The following is a 25490-nucleotide window of genomic DNA, read 5'->3' as shown; positions in this document are numbered from 1 at the left end:
ATATGATGTTATGTATGATTCAGGTAACATTATGTCTGCTAGATGCAAAGCATTTAAAAAAAAATTCCCTTATATCAATCTGATCTTCCAGATTATATATTAAAAAAACTTGACTCAGAAATAGCAGTTCTGCCATGGTCCTTGTAGAATAATTCTAAGAATCTTAAAAATGCATTTTACAGAAGGACATACTTACCTCAGCATAATAAACCAGCCCACAGCTAACATCAGACTTAATGGTGAAAGGTTAAAAGCTTTTTCTCTAATATCAGGAGTAACACAAAGGTGCCCACCCTCAGCACTCCTATTCAAGATAATACTAGAAGTCCTAGCTAAAGCAACCAGGCAAGAAAAACAAATAAAAGGTATCAGAACTGCAAAGAAGTAAATTGGTCTCTATCTGTAGAGAATATGGTTTCATGTACAGAAAATCTTAAAGACTCAACCAAAAAACCTGTTATATCTAATCAACGAATTCAGTAGTTGCAGGATACAAAATTAACCTACAAAAACTAGTGGCATTTCTGTATACTAACAATGAATTTTCTGGGAAAAAAATACCATTAACAATAGCATAAAAAACAATAAAATACTTAGGCATAAATTTTACTAAGGAGGTGAAAGATCTCTACTCTGAAAACTCCAAGACACTGATAGATAAATCGAAGAAAACATATATAAGTGGAAAGGTATCCTGTGTTCATGGACTGGAAGACCCTATCAAATTCCAATGGCATTTCTTTTTTACAGAAGAAAAAACACACCTGAAATTTATACAGAACCACAAAAGACCCCAAAAAGCCAAAGAAGTCTTGAGAAATAACAAAGCAGGCACCATCACACTTTCCGATTTCAAGATATACTATAGAACTATAGAACTATAGTCATCAAAAATAGTATGGTACTAACATAAAAACACACATACAAATTGAACAGATTTGAGGACCCCAAAATTTGAGAACCCAAGTATGTACAGTCAACTAATATTTGACTAGGGAGCCCAAAATACTCAATGGAGAAAAGACAATCTCTTTAACAAATGCTGCTGGGATAATTAGATATTCACATGTAAGAGAATGAAACTGGACCCATGCCCTACACCCCTCAGAAAATTTAACTCAAGATGGATTAAAGACTTAAATAGAAGACCTGAAACCATAAAAATCCTAGAAGAAAACACAGGAAATAAAAGCTCCTTGACCTGGGTCTTGGTAATGACTTTTTTGGATATGATACCTAAAGCAAAAGCAACAAAATCAAATATAAATAAGTAGAACTATATCACACTAAAAAGCTTCTGCTCAGCAAAAGAAACCATCAACAAACTGAAAAGAAAACCTATGGAACGAAGAAATATTTTCAAAGTATACATCTGTTAAGAGGCTAATATACAAAATATATAAAGAATTCATATAAATCAAAAGCAAAAAAACCCCACAATTTAAAAAATGAACCAAGGACCTGAATAGATATTTCTCCAAAGAAGATAAATGAAAGCCAACAGGCACATGAAAAGATGCTTAACTTCACAAGTCATTAGGGAAATGCAAATTAAAACCACAAAAATATCACCTTATTCCTGTTAGAATGGTCCTCATCAAAACAAGAGATAACAAATGTTGGCATGGATGTAGAGAAAAGGAAACCTGTGTGCACTGTTGGTAGGACTATAAATTGGTGCAGTCACTACGGAAAACAGTATGGAGGATCATCAAAAAATTAAAAATGGAACCACCATATGGTCTAGCAATTCCACTTCTGGGAATATATCCAAAGGAAATGAAAACACAAATTTGGAAAGATATCTGCATCCCTATGTTCATAACAGCATTATTTATAATAGCCAAGACATGGAAACAATCTAAATGTCCATTGATGGATGGGATAAAGAAGTTGTGGAATACTATTCACCCATAAAAAAGAGGAAATCCTATCATTTGTGACAGTATGTATGGACCTTAAAGGCATTATGCTAAGTAGAATAAGGCAAAGAAAGATAAAAACTGTATGATCTCACTTTTGTGTGTAATCTAAAAAACATTTTTTTCCTAATTTAAAAAACAAAACTCATAGAAAGAGATCAGACTTGTTGTTACCAAAGGCAGGTGGGGAGGAAGTGAGGGAAAATGGAGGAGGGTGGTCAAAAAGTCCAAACTTTCAGTCATAAGATAAATAAGCACTAGGGATGTAATGTACAGCATGAGGAATATAGCTAACACTGCAGTAGAATATATGGAAAAGTTGTTAGAGTTCTCATCACAAGGAAAAAATATTTTTTCTTTATTGTATCTATACGAGAAGACGGAGGCTAGCTAAACCTATGTGGTAATCATTTCACAATGTATATAAACCAAACCATCATGCTGTACATTTTAAACTTATACAGGGATATAGGTCAATTATTTTTCAATAAAACTGGGGAGAAAAGTACATTTCCCGAACCACACTTTCATTTGAATCCTAAAAAGTAGGGAAAAGAAGAATGAGTTAATTAGATATAAAATTACCCTATGTGAACTGAACTAAACTATATTAAATAATGGATCAAAATGTTCAAAAGCAAGAACAAAGAATTTAACCTCAAACATAAAAACCATTGGACTTCAATAGGCTGAAGACAATGCATGCATATTCTCTAAAATGGTAGATGGCAAGTTTTTTTACATCATGAAATCTTTTTTAGTATTTCCCATTTGATATTAGCATTTTATCTTCTGGACAAAAGTAATGAGCTAATAATACTTTCAAGCAACTACTTACTAACTATATTCACCTCGATAAAATAGTTGAGTACACATTCATATTAATAATTAAGTAATGCTGAAATTGAAAGACTTTAGTATTAAGTAACACAGACACTACCAGGGATATTAGAGAACTTTGTCAGAGCACATTAGAACTCCAGCCTCATCAGGACTAATAACTAAATTTATGGGGTGCCTGGGTGGCTCAGTCGTTGGGCGTCTGCCTTCGACTCAGGTCATGATCCCAGGATCCTGGGATCGAGCCCCACATTGGGCTCCCTGCTTGGCGGGAAGCCTGCTTCTCCCTCCCCCACTCCCCCTGCTTGTGCTCCTGCTCTCACTGTGTCTCTCTCTGTCAAATAAACAAATAAATAAAAAGAACTAAATTTATACAGCACTGACTACATGTAAGGACTGTCCTACATGTGCATTTAAGCCTCAGAACAACTTTATAGGACAGGTCATAACTTCATCCCACTTTAGTGATGAAAAATCTGAAGCACAGATTGCTTTAAGCAATTTTCCCAGGTCAAGGTCACACAGTTAATAAGGGACAGGGCAGTCTGACAGCAGGATTCAACTTAAATGCTTCACAACATTCCCAATGCCACACTTTCAATTTCCACTCTTTCAGTCATTCACTATCTGTGAGTACCCACAATAGGAAACACATTAAATATTATTGTAGAATTAATGGTACAAAGATTAAATATCCCATGCTCAAGCTATTAAAGTGAATTAGAATTTATTATATATAAATATATATAATATTATGTATATATTTTATTATATATAAATTTACATATAATACAAAGTAGAATAGGATAGGCTTTTGGGTAATGATAAGGAATTGTAAATTCCTCATTTTTTTCCCTCCTCCCCCAATATTTAAGAAAAAAGACTGGGGGCGGGAGCAGGGAATTTCTCTTGGGTGTTGAAGAATGAAGAAGGGGAATTCCAAGTGAAGAGAATAATAGGAGTCAAAATTAAAATCCAAGAAAATACAGGGAGTGATTCAGTTTACACAGAACACAAGGTATGTAAAGAACTGCTACATGGGAAAGAACATAAGCAAGTCAGGTGGGGGCCAGATGGAACAACAACGGGTATGAACCTCATTCTGTGGACAGAGAGGAGCCATGTTTTCTCTATTCGAAGTTGGGTCATGATGAGAACAGGATGGTGCTCCAATAATATTAATCTGGCAAAAAAATATGTAAAGTTGGAAGGGGGAAGCAGTTAAGAAGTTACTGCCATGCTCCATCTAGGAGGTACTAAAGTCTCGAGCTATGGCAATGGCCATGGACGTGAAAGAGATGATATAGTATTATGGAGAAAGCAGCAGTGCAGGTAATTGGGCTGGAAGACATAAAAGGACTGATGGTTAGGAGTCGGAAGGCTGAACACAAATAGAAGGAGAGCCACACATTTAGGATGAGGAAAAAAAAAATGGCATTTTGAACCTACTGTGTCTGAGGAGTTTCAGATTCATCAGTTTGCCCTGGGCTATGGTGAGACAGAATGCAGAGGAGCTGACCTAAGTGAAAAGGGTAAAAGGCAGTGATAGTCAAAATAAGCAGAATGAGTTTTTGTTTTGTTGTTGTTTTTTTTAATCATTACAGTATTTTTCAGTGGATCTAACTCAGTGCAACAATCACAGTAGCATCTCGTTTCTCAAAAACAGGGTAGTGAACCTATCCATATTTTTCAAACACTATTGCTCTTGGTACCATACCATGTACAAAATGAGTTCACAAACCTCTGGTGAGGATTCAGAGACAGAAAGGTAAGCCTTATTAATCTGGAGATCTTCATATCAGAATCATGAAAACACTCACAAATAGAAAATGACATCATTTTAAACAGTGAACGATAATAAAGGCCTTTCTCTAAGTTTGTAACAAATAGCCAGAATCAATCACAGCCACCCATTACACAAGTAAAATCTTACTAAGATAATGATCAGTTGGCCCTGCTCTAACGTGATTAGGGTAAATGGAAATTTTTTATACTCTAAAGCAAAGAGGATTTAGGATATTATGACCTTGATAATCAGCTCAAAGCATGAAATATCACCAGGTACTCTTTTGTGAGAATGTGTCAACCTCTCTTCCTCAGCCTTTTCAAATTGTTGTTTGTTTTTTTTTTTAAAGTGGATTGTAAAAACAGAGAAGTTGGTCTAACCATCTACCAAAAGAAACAGGTGTTAAGTTTTCTGGGCCATACATTTCTAAAAGTTGAAAAGTAATAAACACTTAAGAAGAAAGTCTGATGGCATGAGCTTGGCACACAGTAAATGCCCAACAAATTTAATAAAATGATTCCAAGTACTATATAGAAGGGATTTCTTGAATATATAATGTTGTTACTCGTTGATCCCTAAAGATTTTTCTGTTAATTCTATTTTCTTACCTTCCTGGTTCTACTTTTAACTGACTCCAGGACAGTCAAGAGTGCCTTCTACCATGACACATGCAAGGGTCACTTCATTGTCATCTTCCCTGACCTCTGAGCAGCTTGTGGCATAAACACTCTCCTTCTTTGACAGATCTTCTCTTGGCTTCCCTGACACCACACTCTGGTTTTCCTCCTACCTCACTGGCTCTGTCCCTTTTGTGCAGCCTCTAAATCCTGGTGTCCATAGGACTCTATCCTAGGCCCCTTCTCATCTTGAGCTCCAGACTCTCCTAAAATGATCTCATAGTGTCCCCTGGCTTCAAATACTAACTTTATCTAAATGATTCCCAAATCCGTATGCCAACCCTGATGACTCATTGGAATTTCAGATCTGCATACCTGACCACCACCTGCCATTTCCACATGGACATTTAGTATTTCGTTTTCAGCATGTACAAAACAGAACTCCCGATTTCTCCCCCACACTTCTCCCTCCAAAGATGTTGCTCCTTGAGAAGAGGGAATGCCATATATTGAGAGCCTAGAACAGTGCTTGACTAGAGTAGGCACTATGTTGAAAGAAAACCCTAATCACAGATGCCCCATCAGACCATGGTTAACACAGGCTGCATCATATAAACATTAACAAATGGAAAGAAAGCCATTAAAACATACTACCTTTTCTATAAAAAGAAAGGGAGAAGAATAGGCGGTATTACTCAAAGTTCTAGTAAATGGTAGGTCTTATGCTATAGACCCAAGTGGACTCCCAGTTTCTGCCTGAATTCCTAGACTTCCATCTTTGTCCCTTTCCAAGCAATCAGGTGTTCTAGTGTTTTGACTCAAGCCAAAGTTCCCAAGTTTGGGGGGAGCCCAGAAGGATTCTGAAGCACAGAATCTGAAGGGCATAAATCCAAGAGAACGTGAAAACAGACTCCTAGGGTTCAATCCAGTAGTCTAGGAACTTCACGGGCAACAGAGAAATAAAACAGGACCATACCAGGGCAAGGAGCAGGAAAAAAAATAATAAATAAATAATAATGCTGGGTCATGCCCACAGGGTGGCAGGGTATGGAAGATACGAAATCCATTCTTTAGGCCCCAGAGAAGGATCTTTCCAGAATCCCAAACTGTTCCTGTCATGTCATTGCTTACAGCCTACCTGTGTTCCCTAGCTCATGATAAATTCCAAGCTCTTCTGGCTAGCATTTAGACCCTTAACGTTCAAGTCCTAACTCTGTAGCCTCATCTCCTGCTACTCCAGCAATACACATGACATACCTTCCTAACAGATTCCAAGCTTTTCACTCTCCTTGTGCCTTTGTAAATGTTATTTTCCACCTGTCTGTTAAATTTCTTTCCATCTTCTAAAATTCAGGAATTTGTGCCTTCTTAGAATCTTCATTAAACTTTCATTAAAGCTCCAAATGAAAATTAGGTTTTCCACACTGCCAAATCACCTTTTCTTCCTGGACACATTGCTAGATGGTTTCTCAGCCTCCCCTACAGTTTGAGGTCACCATGGCATTAAATCTTCAATGGACAGTCAGGCCAGGGATCCCCAACCTAACCGTGCATCTTCATCACCATAATGTAGAAAGAAGGCTTTTTAAAAATAGACAGTGGGTCCTATTTTCCACAGATTGTTTCACTTAGTCTGAGGTGGGGCCCAGGTGTCCAGTGGTTTTTAAAGCTCCTTGGGTCACACTAATGTGCAGCCAGGGTGAACACTAAAGAAATCTGTGCAAACTATCATCTATTAAATTAAAATACTGCCATCCGCATCCTCACATCAGGCTGTATACATACTTTCAGTAACATCCTGTTTAACTATACCATTTTCTTTTTTTTTTTTTTTTTACCATTACATTTTCTTTATAGATCTGTCTCCTCACCACATGCAAATACCTTTAAAGAACCAAATCTTGTCATTTTTGCATTTTCCCTTGCTGACATTTTTAAATATCTCATTTTAATTTTGATAGAATATTTTCATGAAAAATCATGAAGAAGATATAATTACTTATACTTGAAACGGTATATCCATATGATCCTTTTTCATTAAGAGTTGAGAGCAGGTCTTGAAGTGCATTAGCAAAAATACTCCCGCCCCCCCCCCCGACCCCCCTATTACTACTACAAAGATGCCTCGTCTCTGGGATGTCTGTTCTCTTTAAAAAATGGGGCACCTATGTGGCTCAGTCAGTTAAGCATCTGCCTTCGGCTAGGTCATGATCCTAGAGTCCTGGGATTGAGTCCCTCATCTGCTTCTCCCTCTCCCTGTTCCTCTGTGTGCGCGCGCACAGTCTCTCTAATAAATAAATCAATCTTTAAAAAAATAAAAAATGGAAAAGTTGGAATACCACCCTACTTTCTATAGGCTAGATCTGGGTAATGAAAAATCTAAAAATAAATGCAAAGAATGTCTGACGGTAGCCTATATCTGTGATCTAGTCCAATTTGTGAAAAAGTGAATTAAAACATTTTAGGAGAAATCTTACTTAGGAATATTCTTACGTAGTTCCCTTACATATAGGCCATAGGTAAAAACCAAAATAATGCATAGTCAAATGAAACAAACCTTATTGATAAAACCTATAATTTGATTTAATATATTAAAATTGTATTCACAACAATTTTAATTTTTAGAGAGGAAATTAATTCGTTATTACTAATCAGATATCCAAATTCATTTAAATGAAATCAGAGTCATCTAATTTATATCATGACACATTCATTTAAAAAACTGAACGTGGGGGTGCCTGGGTGGTTCAGTTGGTTAAACATCTGCCTTTGGCTCAGGTCATGATCTCTGGGTCCTGGGGTCAGCCATGCATCGGGCTCCGCACTCAGCGGGGAGTCTGCTGCTCCCTCTCCTGCTGCCCTCCCACTGCTCCTGCTCTGTCAAGTAAAAATTAAAAAAAAAAAAAAAAAAGTGAACATGTAGGGTGCCTGGGTGGCTCAGATGGTTAAGCGTCTGCCTTTGGTTCAGGATCCTGGGATTGAGCCCTGAGTTGGCCTCCCTGCTCAGTGGGGAGTATGCTTCCCCTTCTACCCCCATCACCACTAATGCTCTCTCTTGCACACTCTATCTCAAGTAAAATCTTAAAAAAAAAAATGAACATGTATATAAATATTATGGCCATTCCAATTATTAACTCCAGAATTTCAAAAATCAGATACTATAAAACTGACTCATTCTTAAGGTCTGAAGTTTCTTCTTGCTGTATCCTAAAACATAACTGCCATTTCATGACATTTACTTGAAGATTTTCCTCAGCATTTTGAGCTCTAAAATTACCTAGATTTGAAAAGTATAACCTCCTAATTGTCATTTCTACAGCTTTATTTTCTTATTTTGAAAATGATTTTTGTTATCAAATTTAACTGCCTCTGTAGGGTATGCTTTATTTCTGCCAAAGTAGACAAGTTATATTAAATAAAAAGTATTATCAAATCACACACCAGTTGAGACAAAAGAGGTAAAAGGCAGATAGCAATTTCCCCTGAGCATTCACATTTCTCCCTCTTCTATTTTCCTTTGACATCCTGAATGCAGATCTTCCAAGGTAAGACTCACAGTGAGAGGGGAAGAAACACAGCAACTGCCTAGATTTGCTGATTTCCTTAAAACTCTTAAACCCAAAGTGCTTAAACTCCAAAGCTAAAATTCCTAGAGAAAGGGTATCATAAACCTACTTAAATTTTTTTTTTATTTGAGGGAGCGAGCGAGCTGTCCAGGCACGTGGCAGGGGGGAGGGGCACAGGGAGAGGGAGAACCAGACCCCCGCCCCCACTCTGAGCAGGGAGCCTGATGCAGGGATCCATCCCAGGACCCTGAGATCATGACCAAAGGCAGACACTTAACAGACTGAGCCACCCAGGTGCCCCTGAACACTACTTTTTAACCATTTGTAAATTATTCCTGCTTATCCCTTAAAATGTGCAACAGTTCTGTAGTATCACTCAGAGTTCTTACAGTCTTCAGACTATAAGAAATTAGGGTGGAGGGATATTTAGAGGAAGATTTCAGTTAAATTTCCTTGGACTCTTGGGTAAATATGGGTGGGTCACTTTTTTCAGTTAATGGAATGAGATTATGAAAGATTAATAAAGGTAGCCTTGGGCAGAAAAGATGAGGATTCAGATAGCTGTCAAATTCAGTTACTAAATCTCTTAAAATACAAATTAAGAAGTAAGAGGAGAGTTACTGTTGATATGGTACGATGTACCCCACCATGCACACTCTGGTCCTGCAGGACTGAATCGCTCTCCAGTTTGCAACACCCTTAACCTACATCTGCTAATTGTCATCTCAAACCACGGTCCCTTCTCTTCCTTATACTCCAGCAGCAACAAAGACCTGGAGTTCCCCAAGTGCCAAAGCTATTTTGGATACTTTACAACATACTCATCCCTCCTGGCAGAATACCTCTTTAGCATCTTATTCTGGTGTTTTCATGACACTCCTCCAATACTGTGTTCTTTTCAACCTCAAGAACACAGAGCCAGGATCTCACCACACCACTGTTTGCATTTACAATGGCACTTTTTTTTTTTCTTTTAAAAATAAATCTAGCAAATAAGTAGGTCTAGTCTCTGTGTTCCTATCATTCAACACACTGCTTGGCACATAATTTCTTTCTTTTTTTTTTTAATATTTTATTTATTTATTTGACAGAGAGATAGAGAGCACAAGTAGGCAGAGAGGCAGGCAGAGGGAGAGGGAGAAGCAGGCTCTCCGCCGAGCAAGGAGCCTGACGCGGGGCTCGATCCCAGGACCCTGGGATCACGACCCGAGCCGAAGGCAGCCGTTTAACTGTTTGAGCCACCCAGGCGCCCCACATAATTTCTTATTATATTTGTACGTGATTATGGAGACTAAGTTAACTAAATGACTTGAACATAATGTATTACACCCTTTGTCACATTTTAAAATAATCTTTAATAATCTATTTTTTGTTCAAAGGCAGCTGATTACTAGTACCACTTAAGTAGCAGCATTTTATTAAAAAATAGGTGAAAAAATTTTTAACAAGATTATAAAGTACATACCTTTAATATCAACTGTTTCTTTAAAGGTATAACTGTATTTACTTGAAATTCACTGCATTTCCTTAAAACTACTCTGAAATTAAACTTTTCATGAACAGACTTCTTCCTTCTGTCCTGTTACTTCACCGTACTTCTAGTCAAGTAAATCATGGCTAACAATATCAGATTCTTATATTGTTATGTTGCTCATTTTAGAATGAGCTCCTTCCTTTGTTACCTAATGCTTTGTTCTGTAAATGTGCAGCAATACAAACACATTTCTCTCAAACCAAAGAATCCAAAGTGTGGCAGGTGGTTTTACTAGCACAAAAGCTAATCTATGAAATATCTGGATCGTTCTTATTCTTTATTTTTTGGAAACATGTAATAATTTTTCTTTCAATTATCCCTAGTTTTATAATTTGTGATATCCTCTACATTCAGGTTTTACTTTCATGCCTTAATTTTGATAATTACTAAGTTCCTGGCTCTAATCAAACATAATGTAACCACCTCTGCTTTTCTGTTTTTCCATTCCTGATGCTGATCCTACAGCTCTGGGCTGAGACTGCGACCACAGGAAGCTCGGGTGGCATCAGGCTGCGGCTCTGGCGCCGCTCCCTTTACATTCCGGTTTTTCCTTTCTCAAGTACCAGGGACTGTCTGGCTGTTGCCATCCTGCACATCTTAGCAGAACAGCTCTGTATACAGAGTTTCTGACCCTGAAGCAAGCACATATCTGAGAGATTTCCTAGGGGACCCCTATCAGCAAAAAACAAGGGACCAGCTAAGGGTGAACAAATACAGAGAGTTACAGTTAGTAAGTCTCCAAGCCTTTCCTGAGATGTCAGGAAAGTGGAGTAAATTTCACCGACCTATACCTGGAGCCAGGTTCCAACAGCTCAGCTAGCTTTAAGGTCCTTTCTCCACTCCCCCAGCCCCTGCTCCACTATTCCTCTTCTCCGACTATTCCTTTCCTGTAAAGGGCAGTCTACTGTCTGTGTTTTCTATCACTTTTCTTTTTAGACCTCTGTTGAAACACAATGGAAGAACAAATAAGATACATATGCCCTTGAGAAAGAAAAAAGAATCTCAGCTGTTTTCGTCCATTTTCATTATTTCATTGATTTCATAAAATGATTGTTACTCAAAATAAAGCTCTTCCTTTATTTATACAAGTATTTTTTGTAATTTTTCTCAAGTCTATCAAAGAAATAACCCTTAAGGGCTTTTCAAATCTCAGAACCAAAGGAATTGCAGTTTGAGCTCAGACCTGTAAAGAGATTCAAAGTCATCACTCCCATTCTTAAAATAAAGAGCTAAACAACCTGAAAATCAATGACTTTTCTTGGACTTGTCAGAGAACTAAGGTTGCATGGCAAACCACTAACCCAACACCTGGAGACACAATCAAAACCAGAGAGGTGTAATATTGGAAACAGAAGTCAGTGGAGGCCATAAAGAGTAGGACTACTTACTTGACAAGTAATTTGGACAAATTACTAGAAGCTCAGTGCAGAGAGTGAGAAACTCCTGGTGCTGTCATCAGAAGGGGGGGGGTCTATAGTAATCCCACCAAGTTCTCATTGTAGGGATCCAAGAAAGATGCCCATGTGGACTTGGCAGGAAGAAGGGAAGAAAAGCCACTGTTAAACCTCCCATATTCTTCTACCTAACAAAGGGGGATGGATTTTGCCAAAACGAAACACTGAATAATTGTCCCTGCTGGAGAGAGAAAAGGCTACCCTCTGCAGTCTTTTGCAGCCTTCTGATCTCTTCTACACCTGAGTGAAGAGGAGGCACAACTTCAAGGAAACAGACTGGATATCCTTTAAGCGAGGAAGGGAATAAGGCATATGGTGGGAAGGGAAGCCATACTCCTAGACAAGGGACAGAAACACTTGTGAAGGCTACAGCCCCGAGACCTAGGCCTACTACAAATCCGAGATGCAGTCAGACTGTACAACAGTCCCTACTCCCCAACACTCTACCACAGCACCAACACAGCTCCAGGGTAACAGCAGAGGGGCTGTAAGACTCTTTCTGAAGATGAATACTTAGGAAAGCCTCAAGTCAAAAGGACATTAGGAGAATGTGAAGCTTCTTGTACCTACAAACATTACAATAAACATTAAACACAGCCTACCTTCCAGTCAGATTAATGTAAATCCTCACACTAAAGGCAAATATACCTCAGTTCTTTAAGATTTATTTATTTATTTATTTATTTATTTATTTATTTATTTGACAGAGAGAGAATGAGAGAGAAAGCACATGAGAGGGGGGAGGGTCAGAGGGAGAAGCAGACTCCCCGCCGAGCAGGGAGCCCAATGCAGGACTCGATCCAGGGACTCCAGGATCATGACCTGAGCCGAAGGCAGTCGCTTAACCAACTGAGCCACCCAGGCGCCCTATACCTCAGTTCTTATAATCTGATACAACAGGCCTGGCTTTCAAAAAAAACTTACAAAACATGCCAAAAGAGAAAAAGAAACACAGACTGGAGAGACAAAGCAAGCATCCCAATGGGATTTAGTGGTGACAGAGATGTTATAGTTATTAAAAAAAAAAAAAAAAAAAGGGAGTTTAACTTAGATTAATAAATTAAGGGCTCTAATGGAAAAAGTTAAAAACATGCAAGAACAGATGGGTAATGTAAATAAGTAGATGGGAACTCCAAGAAAGACTCAAAGAGAAATGCTAGAGGTTAGTAACACTAGCACAAATGAACACAGCCTTTGATGGGCTCATCAGCAGACCTGAGGATTTTGAGGAAGAGTCAGTGAACTTGAAGAAAGGTCAACATACACTTCCCAATCTCAAATGCAAGGAGAAAAAAACAAAAACAAACATCCCATAACTGTGGGACAATATCAAATATGGGTGACACAAATATAACTGGACTACAAGGAGGAGGTGAGAATGGGACAGAAGGAAAATCTGAAGTAATCATGGCCGAGAATTTTCCGCAAACTGAATGACAGACACCAACCCACAGAAACAGAAAGTTCAGAGAATGCCAAGCAAGAGAATCATAAAGCCTATCCCTAGGCATATCATACTCAAACTCAGGAAACTAAGACAAGGAGAAAATACTGAAGTCAGAACACAGGAGCTTCAGACTTCTCATCAGAAAGCATGCAAGCAAGAAAAGCATGAATTGAAACCTTCGGAGTGTTGAAAGAGAAAAAAAGGCTAACTGAGAATCCTATATTCAGTGAAATTATCCTTTATACATGAAGGAAAAACAGACAAACAAAAACTGAGAACCTCATCACCAGTCGTCCTGCCTTGGAAGAGGTATTTAAAGAAGTTTTTCAGAAAAATAAGGAAAATGACACTTGGGTCAGAAACTTGGGTCTACACAAAGAGTATCAGGAGAAGGAATGAAGGTAAAATACAAAAATTTTTATTTTTCTTGTTTTCTTATTCTCAATATTTAAAAATTAACCATTTAAAGCAATAATAGTAACAATGCACTAGATGATAAAAACATCACGGTAATGAAGGACAGAAATATCAGTGAAATAAATGACAGATGTCACAAGGGATGGGAGGGAGGAATTGGGAATTCTCTATTCTAGGACAGCTGTACTACACTTGAAGACTTATAATGTTATTTGAATATGGACTTGAATATTTTAAAATGTATATTGTAAACCCTAGAGCCACCACTAAACTACTCCTAACCAAGTTTAAAAAAAAACAAACAAAAAAACCCCCCCAAAAACAGGTAGCACATCAAAGGAAAATCACATAAAATTGAATCACATAAAATGCTCAATTCAAATGAGAGAAGGCAGAAATGGGTGGGGAAGGGAACAAGGGACAAATGACAAATCCAAGGAAGTGACAACCCTTAACTAAGACTGTAGAACTTCAGCCAACTATATCACTTTAAATATAAATAGTCTAAACATAGCCATTAAAAGACAGAGATGTCTGACTGGATTAAAAAGAAAAAAAAACAAAAACAAAAAACCAAGAGGCAATTCAATGCTGTCCACCAGAAACCCACTTTAAACATAAGGAATTAGATAGGTTAACAGTAAACAGAGAAAGACACCAGGCTAACTAATCAAAAGAAAGCTGGAGTAGCTGTATTAGTTTAAGACAAAGCAGACTTCAGAAAAAAAAAATAATTATCAGGGATAAAGAAGGATTTTATACAATGATAAAGGAGTTAATTACATAAAAAGACATAACACTGCTGCACTTATTTAAAAAAAAAAACCTGACGTCAGTGGATGTTATGACCCTGTAACACCCAGTATAAGTTTCAATGCATTTGTTATAACTCATTTTAGAGGTCCATCTGCTCTACTAGACTTCAGCATATGGAGATATGGAGAACAAATATCTTCATTTGCTCAGCTTGGTTTCCCCAACACCCAGCAAGTCAAAAACTTGAATAAATACTCAATAAATATCTACCAAATGTGTGAATCTGAATTTAACTAAGTCCTGTTCATCAATATTTAGCTGTACAAGTGAGTTACTGTTTCATTAAAAATATAAAGTCCCAGTTGCATTAATCTTTTAAAACAGAAGACTGTGGTTTTATAGTCATCTGCCACTATTATCAAATAGCTACCTGGTTTAATAATAGTGAAAACAATTATGATGAATGCATGAATTGTTCACAGGGTTAAGATGCTACATTGCTTTACTATTACCTGTCAATTTATTCATTTGAAGTGATTCACAAGTTAGTAATGCAAAGCAAATCATACACATAGAAAGCAGAAATTGAGAAGATTTGTGAAAAGATTAAAAATAAATGTAAATGTATGTACATTATAGAAGTGTAACTCTAATGCACGAATTTCAAAATGCCTGAATTTTGTCTATTTAAATTGTATATTAGGGCATAGTTAAATAATTTATACCACGAACATAAACAAAATGCAAACATGAAATGAATACATTATTAGACAAATCATAGGGCCCAAAGATGAAAGATGTGGAACATGACATTTTATTCAATTTGTCCTATGTATGAGTCGAATAACAACTGAAGAGAAAGAATATTTTTTATTTGGTCATCTCTAAATTCTGTAATTCAGCAACATCTTCATTCATTTCTATCCGGCTGGGTTAAAGAAATTCTGGAAGTTTCAATTTCATAGAACTCAGAAGACCAGCATAACTATGAAAAAAATTATTTTGCACTCAGGAATACCTGCTTATTATAAATTGCCCAGCTTTTTTAGATAACAGCTGATTTTCATTTTATTATTTGGGGTATTCCCCTTATGTACCCAATAGGTGAAAATCTGATGTCCTAACATAAGGCACATGGGAACGATTACTTACAGGATAGAATGTACTGATACTCTTCTCCCTCTATCAAATAATTCTTTCAAAGTTTCTTTCAAATGCCACTACTCAATTTATTAAAATTCATTTTCACTCAACTTTGCAGGCAAAGTGATTATAAAATGTACATTTTCATAGGCTTGTAAATATTTGATGTTCATTCTGAGCCAGGTGGGGGAATGGGAAATATGGACCACTTACCTGACATGCATTATAAAGGAGTTGGTGTTCTAGTTTTTTAATACCCAGAATCTGCTGAAACATCTCATAGAGTTGCTCTTTGCTCAGAATAAGTTCAGACACAGCACTTAGGGCCATTCTATTGGACTGTTTGCACATATCCTCTTCACCTCTGTAAATGGCATCATATTTAGCTATCCACGAACTAAGCACCGTCTCTTTGCTCAAGCCATCAATTTCTGGCAGACTCCGCACACGTTTTTCTATGTTTTTCTTAAACACCTCTCTGAAGTCATTAGCAGAACACCCTCCACTCTGAACCATTCTGGCCACTCGATCACTCTTCAGAAAAACCTAGGAGACACAAAAAACAGACAAAAAACCCATTTACAATCAGACAGGAACACTAACAGTCCTTGCTTTTAACAATCCAGCCAGAATTATGACACCAAGTATTCCACAATGATTCAAAATGTTTTATAACATATGGTAAATAATGACATAAAGAAGGACCCCAATCTTCTAAAATGATGAAATGTTTACAAGAGGCAGTAATGAAAGCTAAGAAATCGTATGATGAGCCAACCTGAACTACACGCACCCCCACCTGAAGGTCATGGGCATCTCTGCAACTGAATCCTTTCAGAGTTAAGAAGTTAATTGGAGATGTAAACTCAACTTCTTTATCTGTACTTTAGAGTTCTGGCTAGTTTTTCAGCAGGGAGGGGGTTCCCAATTATTTGAATGAGGATCTGAAGGTCAATAGCTGGTATCCAAGTCAGTACCCAGCATGTATAACTTAATCAAAGCTGCTCCATAGCTGGGGGATTAGGGTGCAACCGTCCCCCCATCCCGGACTTCACCAGTCCCCCAACTTCTTGCACATGTCTCAGAGCCGGTAAGAATGGATGACAGAAAAGCAAAATCTGTAAGAAATATCTAGATGTTCCCTAGTACCAGGCAATAACAAACAAAGACAACCACAGAAAGAGAGAGAGAGAGAGAGAGAGGTTCGTGAAATTGACAGGAAGAGATGAGTAATAATAAGGTCTTACTGTGCAAAACATCAGAGTTGGCCTTAGAACTCTCCTTTCTTCTAAGTTACAGACCCAAATATCAATAAATATCAGTCAAGATTCATTAAATATCTATTCCGTCATCAAGTCCTAAGAATCCTCTTCAAAGCAGGTAACACTGCTTTTATTCCTATTTTTCCTATGACGACAAAAAATTCTCCCAGAAGAGCCTGTAGGATTATTCAGTGCAGTCCCCATGAGTTAGAGCTGTTAAGCTTATGAAACAAAAATCCATGTCAACTTTTACCCCAAAAACTGACTTAGAATAATGGTACTGAGTTAGGACCCCACTACTTGGACTGGACTATCATCATGTCTGTCTGGCGTGTCGGGTAAGCAGCACTCATGTTCCGTATAAAGTGGCCTCACTGGTCCTACTGACCGTCACCTGACTCCAAACTTTTCCCCAATATTTGATTTCTCCCCTTTTAGAGTCATTCACCCAAAATGTTGTTTCCTATCTTTGCTCAATGGCCAGAGGATTCCTGACTCTCGAATATTTTGGCTAATGTACTGAAATAGGGGTTGTAAATTCTACATTGGGCAAACATTTAACACATACACACAACGTTTCCTGTCTCTTTATCAGCTGTGCCTCAGTCAGTATAGAAAAGACTTATTTTCTGTTTCTAAGCTGAAACTAATTCTTAAGAGACAGGTGTAAGAATAATGCCTTTACTTTATGCAGATGAACGAAAATATATTCCATAATGTACTTTGTCCAAGAATACCATTAACTACTTCGGGACACATTAAGGGTGATTTCATCTCCTTTGCCACCCTCATTTCATTGCACAACTCTCACTGGGTACTAGAATTCAAGATAAATCATATATACACGTATTTTTTCCTAATTCCTATGAGACTTTTATATTGTTAAATGGGAACATATGGAAGCTCAGGAATCAAAGTAGTCAATTTATCACTTTTCTGTGCCACCCTCCCAGGACCCTGCCTGTGTCAGTTAGCACAACTTCACAAAGTGTTGGAGGGAGGAAGGAAGGGGGAAGGGCTCTCTTCTTACACCTGCAGGCACGTGGCACGAACACGTGGGCAGCTTATTCCCAGCCTGAGGGTGGCTTCCTAGTGCACCACCCCCACGGGCAGATCCCCAGTGAGTTCTACAGTGCCGCACCTCAGAAGGCAGACTCCCCAGGTGTCCCATTAGTGTGGCACTTCAGTCAAGCTCTCTGCCATGCAGTAGGACACGCCACGTCTTCTCCAATGAGGTCTGGATCCCAGGCTTTGAGATGTGGGGAGCAGGACCCTCTTCCAGATTTGTTCCTTCCCTGGATGCTGTGCTCCCTATATCTACTACTCCTATATTCTCCAGTTTTCCTTACCCATTGCAACCAATCTCTCACTGATTAAATTCTCCCTACTCAGTTGTGTGGTTTCTGTCTCCAGATTGCACCCCGATACAGGAATATAAGTAACATTCTTTCTATGGGAGAGTATTTAGAGTTGAGATAAACAACTTTTAAAAATTTGGTAATTGCGTACAAAGCTGGAACAGCAAGATATGTTTAATGTGCAATATAAATACCTTAATGCTGGCTTCAGAAAAAGCTTTCAATTACTTGGTATCTAATACTTTTAAGTTGGCAGGGATTTTTATTTTTTCTCAACTTCTGCCTAACTCAGTCCTCAATTCTACCAAGTAACCCAACAATGTTTTTTGAAGAAAGTTTAATAATAAGTCTTTGGAGTGTTAACTCCCCTATAAAACCCTACCTAAAACCATACTAACTCAGTCAAATTACATGTTATTTATGGATACTTACTAAGTAAACTTGTGTCAGGCCTTTTGCTAAGTATTGAGGGGACAGAAGAGTGAATGGGCCAGAGACCCTGCCCTCGAAGCTCACACAACCAGAGAGAGACAGGATAAATAATACAGTAAGAACAAGAATGGCAGCCTATTGAAGGGGAGTAAAGAAAAGTAAGTTATGAACTCCATTGTCTAGGAACAAGGTTGAGGATAAATGGGGTACAAAACAAAGACAGGGACCTGTGATTTGAATGACCTGTGGGTTGAAGGGGAAAAGGGAGAAAACACATTTTAGGAAAACAACAGAAATAAAAAGCACAGAGGCATAAACAGCATGGCCTTTTGAGGGCAATGTAAGGACTTTCATCCTGCAGGAGCATTAAATTTAAGGGTGAGGGGAGCAAAAGTTGTGCCAAGCAGACCAACAGAGACCAGATGGCAAAATGCACTGTGTGCCAAGCAAGGGATCTGAGCTCTCTCTGATAACTGAGAGTCAGTGATGGCTGGGCAACCCAGGTATTAACATGCTGAGAAACAAGAGTTACACAAAAAAACTGGTGGCAGCATCAAGGGTAGATGAAAATAAACCAGAACAGAGATTGGGATATCAGTTATCCAACAAGTACAGCAGACCAGGTAAAAATAGGAAGGACCTAGGGCAAAGGTCATGGGCTAGAGAACTAGGGAGAGGCAAGAGGGAGTTAGAGAAGACAGAATTAACATACGTTGGTTATTTACAGAATGTAGAAAGGCAGGAAAATTTTGATGATTTTTTTTTTTAAACTGGGGTGCCTAGATTCCATTAATCAAAGAAGAATACAGACGAACAACATATTTGTGGGGGGGGCGGGGGGGATCAGGGATTATTAGTTTTGGTAGGGGTCAGCTTTGAAGACAAAGTAAACTAAAAACAAAGAGTCAAGAACAAGACTCTAAGAAATACCTACATTTAAACAACTGGCAGAAGAGCTTGATCCAAGAGAGGCTGGTAGTGTCAGAGAAGCAGAAAGCAAAATACCATAATAGCGATCAAGAGGGGAGAGCATCTCAAGAGAAAGAGAATCAAATGCCACAAGAGAAATCAACTAAATTAAGAATAGACTGGTCTTTATCACCAGAGGTCACCTTTGACAGAGATTTCCTGGTGTGGAAGAGAGTGGGAGCCCATCTACAGGAGACGAAAGAGGACAAGTTGCCAAAATTAAGACAGCAAACATCTTTTCTTTTAGGAAGCAGGAATAAAAAAAGGGAATGAGAGAGAAGCAAGAAGCTGGACTAGGAAACTGCATTTAGGCAAGGAGGGAGACAAGTCAGGAAAGAGAGGTAGTTTAAGGTATGGATGACAAAATAATGATGATGTGGCCCTCCTGAGATTAGGATTGCAATTTCATGTGAGACCCGAAGCAGAAACAGCAGCTAAAAGCTACTCCCTGGTTCCTAATGCTGAGGTACTGTGAGATGACAAGTACATATTTATCATTTTAAGTTGCTAAATTCTGGGATAATTTGTTATACAGCAATACATAATACATTCACATACCCACACAGTTTACTCTTGCTTCATGTGGGTCTCCGTTATATCATTTTTCCGAAAGAAGTCCCCCCCACCGCACCCCCGCCTATTTGTCATTCTTACCCTTTTATCTTGCTCTAGTTTTCTTTTTAGTACATGGCACCAGATACATATTTGTCTCCCCAAAATAGAAAGTATGTACCACCAGAGCAGACACTCAGTTTTGTATGCCTCTGAATCCAGTGTCTAATATGGAGCCTGTCCTATAATTAGAGCTGAATAAAGATTCGTTGAAGAAAGTAAGGACTATCTATAGACATTGAATTCTCTTGAAGCTAAAGAAGATTAGATAGGCATCTAGCTCCCAGATTTCCTGAGCTATGGATGCCTGTGTGAGAGGAACCAGGAGATGGATACACACTAAAAAACCGAACGTATAAGATGTGGTATGACTGAAAGGAATACACTCCGGAAGACAAGAGAGAGTTTGCATGAGGAAGGAAAAAGTAATGATCTGAAAGCAGGAGTAAGCAACAGTCCTCCTCTGATCCGAAGTATAGGAAAGGAAGGCCTACCATCATCATAAGAAGGCTGCTTTTCTCTTCCGTGCTCCCCTTTGGGATTCTGTGCTGACGAGCATCCACTTTGCACATGCTCCCAATTCTGACACCATCACAAAATGCGATCCAACAAATGATCCTCGTATCACTCAAGCTTCAGACATGGCTAATACCAATCAATAGCTCTCCTTACTTGTAAGGTTACGGTGCCAGTGGGACAAATCTCATAATGGAATGCATGACTTTTCCTATTGTTTGCTCTGCCTTCTATCTGCTTCAGTGAATGTCAGATCCTACTTCTTTTGAGACCTGGAAACCATTCTCAACTCCTCCATCTTCTCTATGTTTATTTCCCAACTTACAACTTGTCACTAAACCCTGATGATCCTACCAGCCCCTAAATTCCTCTCAGATCATCTTTGCCTCTTCTTGTGCCCACAAGAGTTCTTCATGCCCCTCATTCTGTCTCAGCTGGCTAAGAGCAATAGCCTCTTAACTAGCCTTCCTGCCTCACAAATTTTCCTAAAAGCCACCCAACTCCCATTTCCCCAACTTTTTCCCTTCAGTAGTATCAAACTAGTGTTTTTTTTTAGTTTTTGTTTTTTGTTCTTTTAATCTGGTCATTTCAATCCTTTTCCAGCTTACAAATTCTTCACTGACTTTCCACCAAAATTGTCCACCAAGGTCCTACTTCAAATAGCTCCAAACTACCACTCTGGCTTCATCACTAGGCATTTTCCCTTGCTCACTCTCCATGCACTAGCTCCACTCGTCTTCTTTCCAAAACTTCACACTGTCCATCTCACCATCATCTAACTATCCCTTAATAATTCATCAGATCCCACTCCATCAACCCTTCTTTAGTGATTCCTTCCCCAATTGCCTTCAATCAGCCTGATCCTGTGTTGTTTGTATGTAATCCCAATACCCTTCTTCTCCTTTAAAGTACTTATCACCTTGTAATTGTGATAATTAAGTGCAGGTTCTAGTGCCATTTTTTTTACTCACTAGAGTGTAAGTCCCATGAAGCCAAAGATGGTTTCACTCTCCACTGTATCTTAGTGCCTACCACCAGTCCAAGCACTAAGAGCAAGCACTTAGAAAATATCCACGGAATGAGCTAATGAGGAGGGAATGAATGGTATGGATGGTTATTTCCCCATCCATGCACTTGCATAACTTCAATTAACCACTAAGATTTACTGATTTTTAATTATATGCTTAACCTAAGACATAGACCTTGTCCACATGAATGAGAGAGAGAAAGACATCTCAGAAGGATGCCTGAGTAATGTCACAGAGGAAAGAAAAACTAGTTTTGTGAAGAAAAATGCATATTATTTAAAAACAATGCATAAATGACAATCTGCTGTAACTGCAGAAATGATAGTTTTTAAAGATTTTTCAGGTATTGTAAGTTATGGAACTAACAATGATGGACTTAGTCCCAGGAGATATAAATGATCTTAATATTGTATCCTTTCACAGAAATAATTAAAGGCAGATAAAGTGTGGCCATATAAAGAGGCTGGTCCTAGAAGTTGGTCTCCAAGCCTTGGATGCATATATACCAGCTTTCTGCTCTAAGCCCCAGGATCCTCAAAGAGATTCTATCTGGGGTACATCCAGGGCACCATATTGGTACTGAAGCAGCCATGGGAATTCTGTTTATGGACAAACTCACTGATGAGCAGGTATTCTGTCTCCCTACAGCTCTTCACATGTTATCTCCTTTTGTGCCCACAATCACCCTATGCCGCCTTTATCTTTTTCTTTTATAGATTAAGTGATTTAGGCTGTGAAGTAACTGGCCTAAGGTCACATATTGGAAGAACAGAGACTAATGGAATCCAAAAGCAACAGTACTTATTCTTCTCTCGAAATTCTCCCACTCCTATCAAAGGTTCACCCCTGGCAGTCATAATTCTGATTGGTAATTCCACAGATGTTGGCCCGTACCCATCGGTGACCTTTATGTGAAAATGTCACCGAACACCCAACCAGTTCAGTGTGGGAGTTAGGAAGGGGACATCAAAAAACTGTAACATAGCATGTAGTCACAGTTTTCCATATTTTAGCGAGTTATATCTTGTACAGGCACCTGCTGAGCACCACCAATGGTGCTTTCCATCCATCTGCTCAGTTTATATACTAAAAGAAGTCATGGTGAGTAACAAAACTGAAATGTGAGGACTACAACAGAATACTGTATCTGCAAAAAGTCTGCTCAACTGTCCAAATAAAACTTCAAATACACTTTTCCACAAAAGCACTTATTGTTCACACATTACTTTTGATCTGATCCATGCATTGCTTCTTTGCTTCAGAAGGATTGTATAATGACGAGAAGAACATTATCTGTTTGCCAAATCATTGTGGCTATCCATGAGATGCTTCCTGGGAAGGCTGCCTGCATGTGTTCCGCCAGAAAAACACGGAGAATGTACAAGAGCCCCACTTATAAGAGATGCCTTTTTCTCCTTAATAATGCCAACTACTACTAATTCCCATAATGTATGCTGTGCATAGAGAAACAATGGCTGTTTTTAAAATGATTTGTCAGGTGTTACCAATTCATGAAGCCTTTTAACAGTGATGGATTTAGTCCCACTACATGTCAATTTCTCATTTTCTACTGTCAACACCAGTATTTATCAGCTCATTTCATATGCCCAAAGCCAGTCATTAGGTTCCCTGTCGGGACTGTATTGTGTCAGTCTCTTCATCCATCTGGGGTCTTTCAAGTTGCCTTTCCAGTCTTCCCTTCCACCTCTCTGGAGAACATAATTTCTGTTCCAATAAAGGGGCACACTTGTTTAGCACAACACTCGACAAGTTTCCTCCCCCATACCTCACCCATTTGTTCCATAAATATGTTGTCAAAACATACTATGTGCTGGGCAATATGCTCAGTGTTGGAAATGTACTAGGGAGCCAAAGACATGAGTTTGCTGCCTTCACAGAACTTACACTGGAGGAAAACAAATAATTACAGAAACTAATAGGACTGCAGCTTAGTGAATACTATTGGGAATTTCTGGAGTCATGAGAGTTTGTAACGAAGTTCTGAACCCATCTGAGGAGGTCACAGAGGATTCCCTAAGGAGGTGAGTGGAGATATGAAAATGGAGAGGAACTCATTTGGAAATGTGGGGAGACCAAGGGATAGTGGATGGGGGAAACAGCTGGTCTAAGTGGGCTTGAAATGGTCCTTGGGCTTCAGTGAAGGGAGTAAGGATCTAGCGGAATGAGAAGATGCTAGAGAGGAGGGACAGGATTCATAAGCCTTGGAAGGTATTTGGTTTTTATCTCGAGAACATGGAATGCTCTCCAAACATTAAAGTCAGGGAGTCACGTGATTAAAACAGCGTTTTGAAAAAAGCTAGATTATTAACTTTCACAACACAAAGTAGGTGCTAGCATCTATTCTGAAGCCTTTAAAAAATAAAAAATTAAAGAAATTAAAAAAATAAAGCATAGAGGGGGAAAAGAAACATGCCAGAGATCATGTAGCCAGGAGTGGAAGAGTGGAAAAGTGAAAATTTAAGCCCAGACGGTCTCACTTGAGAGCCCTCTTCTTCCCCCCCTCTGCCATGCAATCCAATTTGGGGATTTACCAGCTTATGGTTCATTAAACTGAGCAACAGATTTGAGTGGATGAAAATAATCAGGAGGTGGAAGTTTCTCCTGTTACTCTCTACCTCCTCTATGAAGCTTCTCACTGCTTGATACCATTTCTTTATTCTGAGCCTTCAGGGAGGAGGCTCCCCATCCTCCCTGAAGGGATCAAACATAGCTGTCCTCATGCCACAGCAAATTCTGTAGAGCATCACTGTATTTCTCCCTTACTTAGGCTATGAATTTCATTAGACCTGCACCTTTAAACCTCTGTAAGGTCTGGTATCATTCAACACTCAAATTTTAAAGAAAATCATGAGGTCCTTTTATTAGTAATGTACTCTGGAAAGTTACTGAATCCAAAAGGTAGTGTTTTGACCCCTGTGAGATGTAGTTTTCCCTGATTCAGTGTAAGTTAATGTAGATTGCAAAGTAATTTTAGTAAAGCTAAATTTATTCAATATTATAATAGAAATCATAGGTTCAACAAGCCACTTATTTATAGTACAATGTTAATACATTGTGGGTTAATTTTTTCATATTGTGGTTAATCTTTCTTGGCAAAAAACAGAAAGGCTATACTTGACCTTGGTGTTCACTGATCCATGAATTCCAAAGGTTTGGAAACCAATGATTTAACCAGTCCCATTCCCTTATCAAATGTAGGAAAAAAATGATAAAAAAAAAAAAAACTGATAGCAAACAATCTTTTATTTGAAAAATAAATTAGGTAAGTGGTAACTTTACACCTCTATCTTTAAACTAGAAAGCAGGTGCTCTCGAAGGACACTTCCTTATAACTAACCTAACTACCCTTAGAGCAAATCTAAACCCTCTAAGCTACAAAAATCTTCTTGCATTGTCTTATGGTTCAACTGAGAAAAGTTTATATCCAAATAAACAAAGATCTGAAACATATGAAACTTTTTATTGGTAAAAATATATGCTATTCCTATCATCTTATCAATATTACAGAGTTTTTAGAAAGCTTTTTTTTTTTTTTTTAATCTAGTATCAGCTAATAGCAGATCCTTTAGTTTTCTTTATAGGTATTTTTCCAACACAATGATTTCCTTAAACCTCCCTAAGCCAATGGCTTACTTTCCTTAACCCTGTAACAACAGAGCCTGAAACTAAAAAAGTTACCAAGTCATTCACTCTAAGGACAAACATACACAGAGAAGCAAGATCACTGGGCACCAGCTGGCCTTCCAATCCCGAGACTGAGATGGTTTAGGGTTAAAAAAAAAAAAAAAATCATGTTCACAGTGGAAAAGC

General features: G+C 38.4%; 1 protein-coding gene across 17 annotated transcripts in view; it reads right to left on the bottom strand.

The window, feature by feature from the left end:
- Positions 1–25490, bottom strand: part of CADPS2 (calcium dependent secretion activator 2) — a 520372-nt gene that overhangs the window by 315418 nt on the left and 179464 nt on the right. For all 17 annotated transcript variants that reach the window (XM_032401664.1, XM_032401666.1, XM_032401671.1 and 14 more), the window contains exon 3: positions 15696–16028. In XM_032401664.1, the coding sequence (XP_032257555.1) occupies positions 15696–16028 (333 nt within the window). The remainder of the gene's footprint in view (positions 1–15695; positions 16029–25490) is intronic.

The sequence above is a fragment of the Phoca vitulina genome, unplaced genomic scaffold (genome assembly GCF_004348235.1).
Source record: "Phoca vitulina isolate PV1807 unplaced genomic scaffold, GSC_HSeal_1.0 scaffold4, whole genome shotgun sequence".
Classification (NCBI taxonomy): domain Eukaryota; kingdom Metazoa; phylum Chordata; class Mammalia; order Carnivora; family Phocidae; genus Phoca; species Phoca vitulina.
Note: the sequence above shows the minus strand (reverse complement) of the source record. Positions and strands in the feature narration are given on the sequence as shown.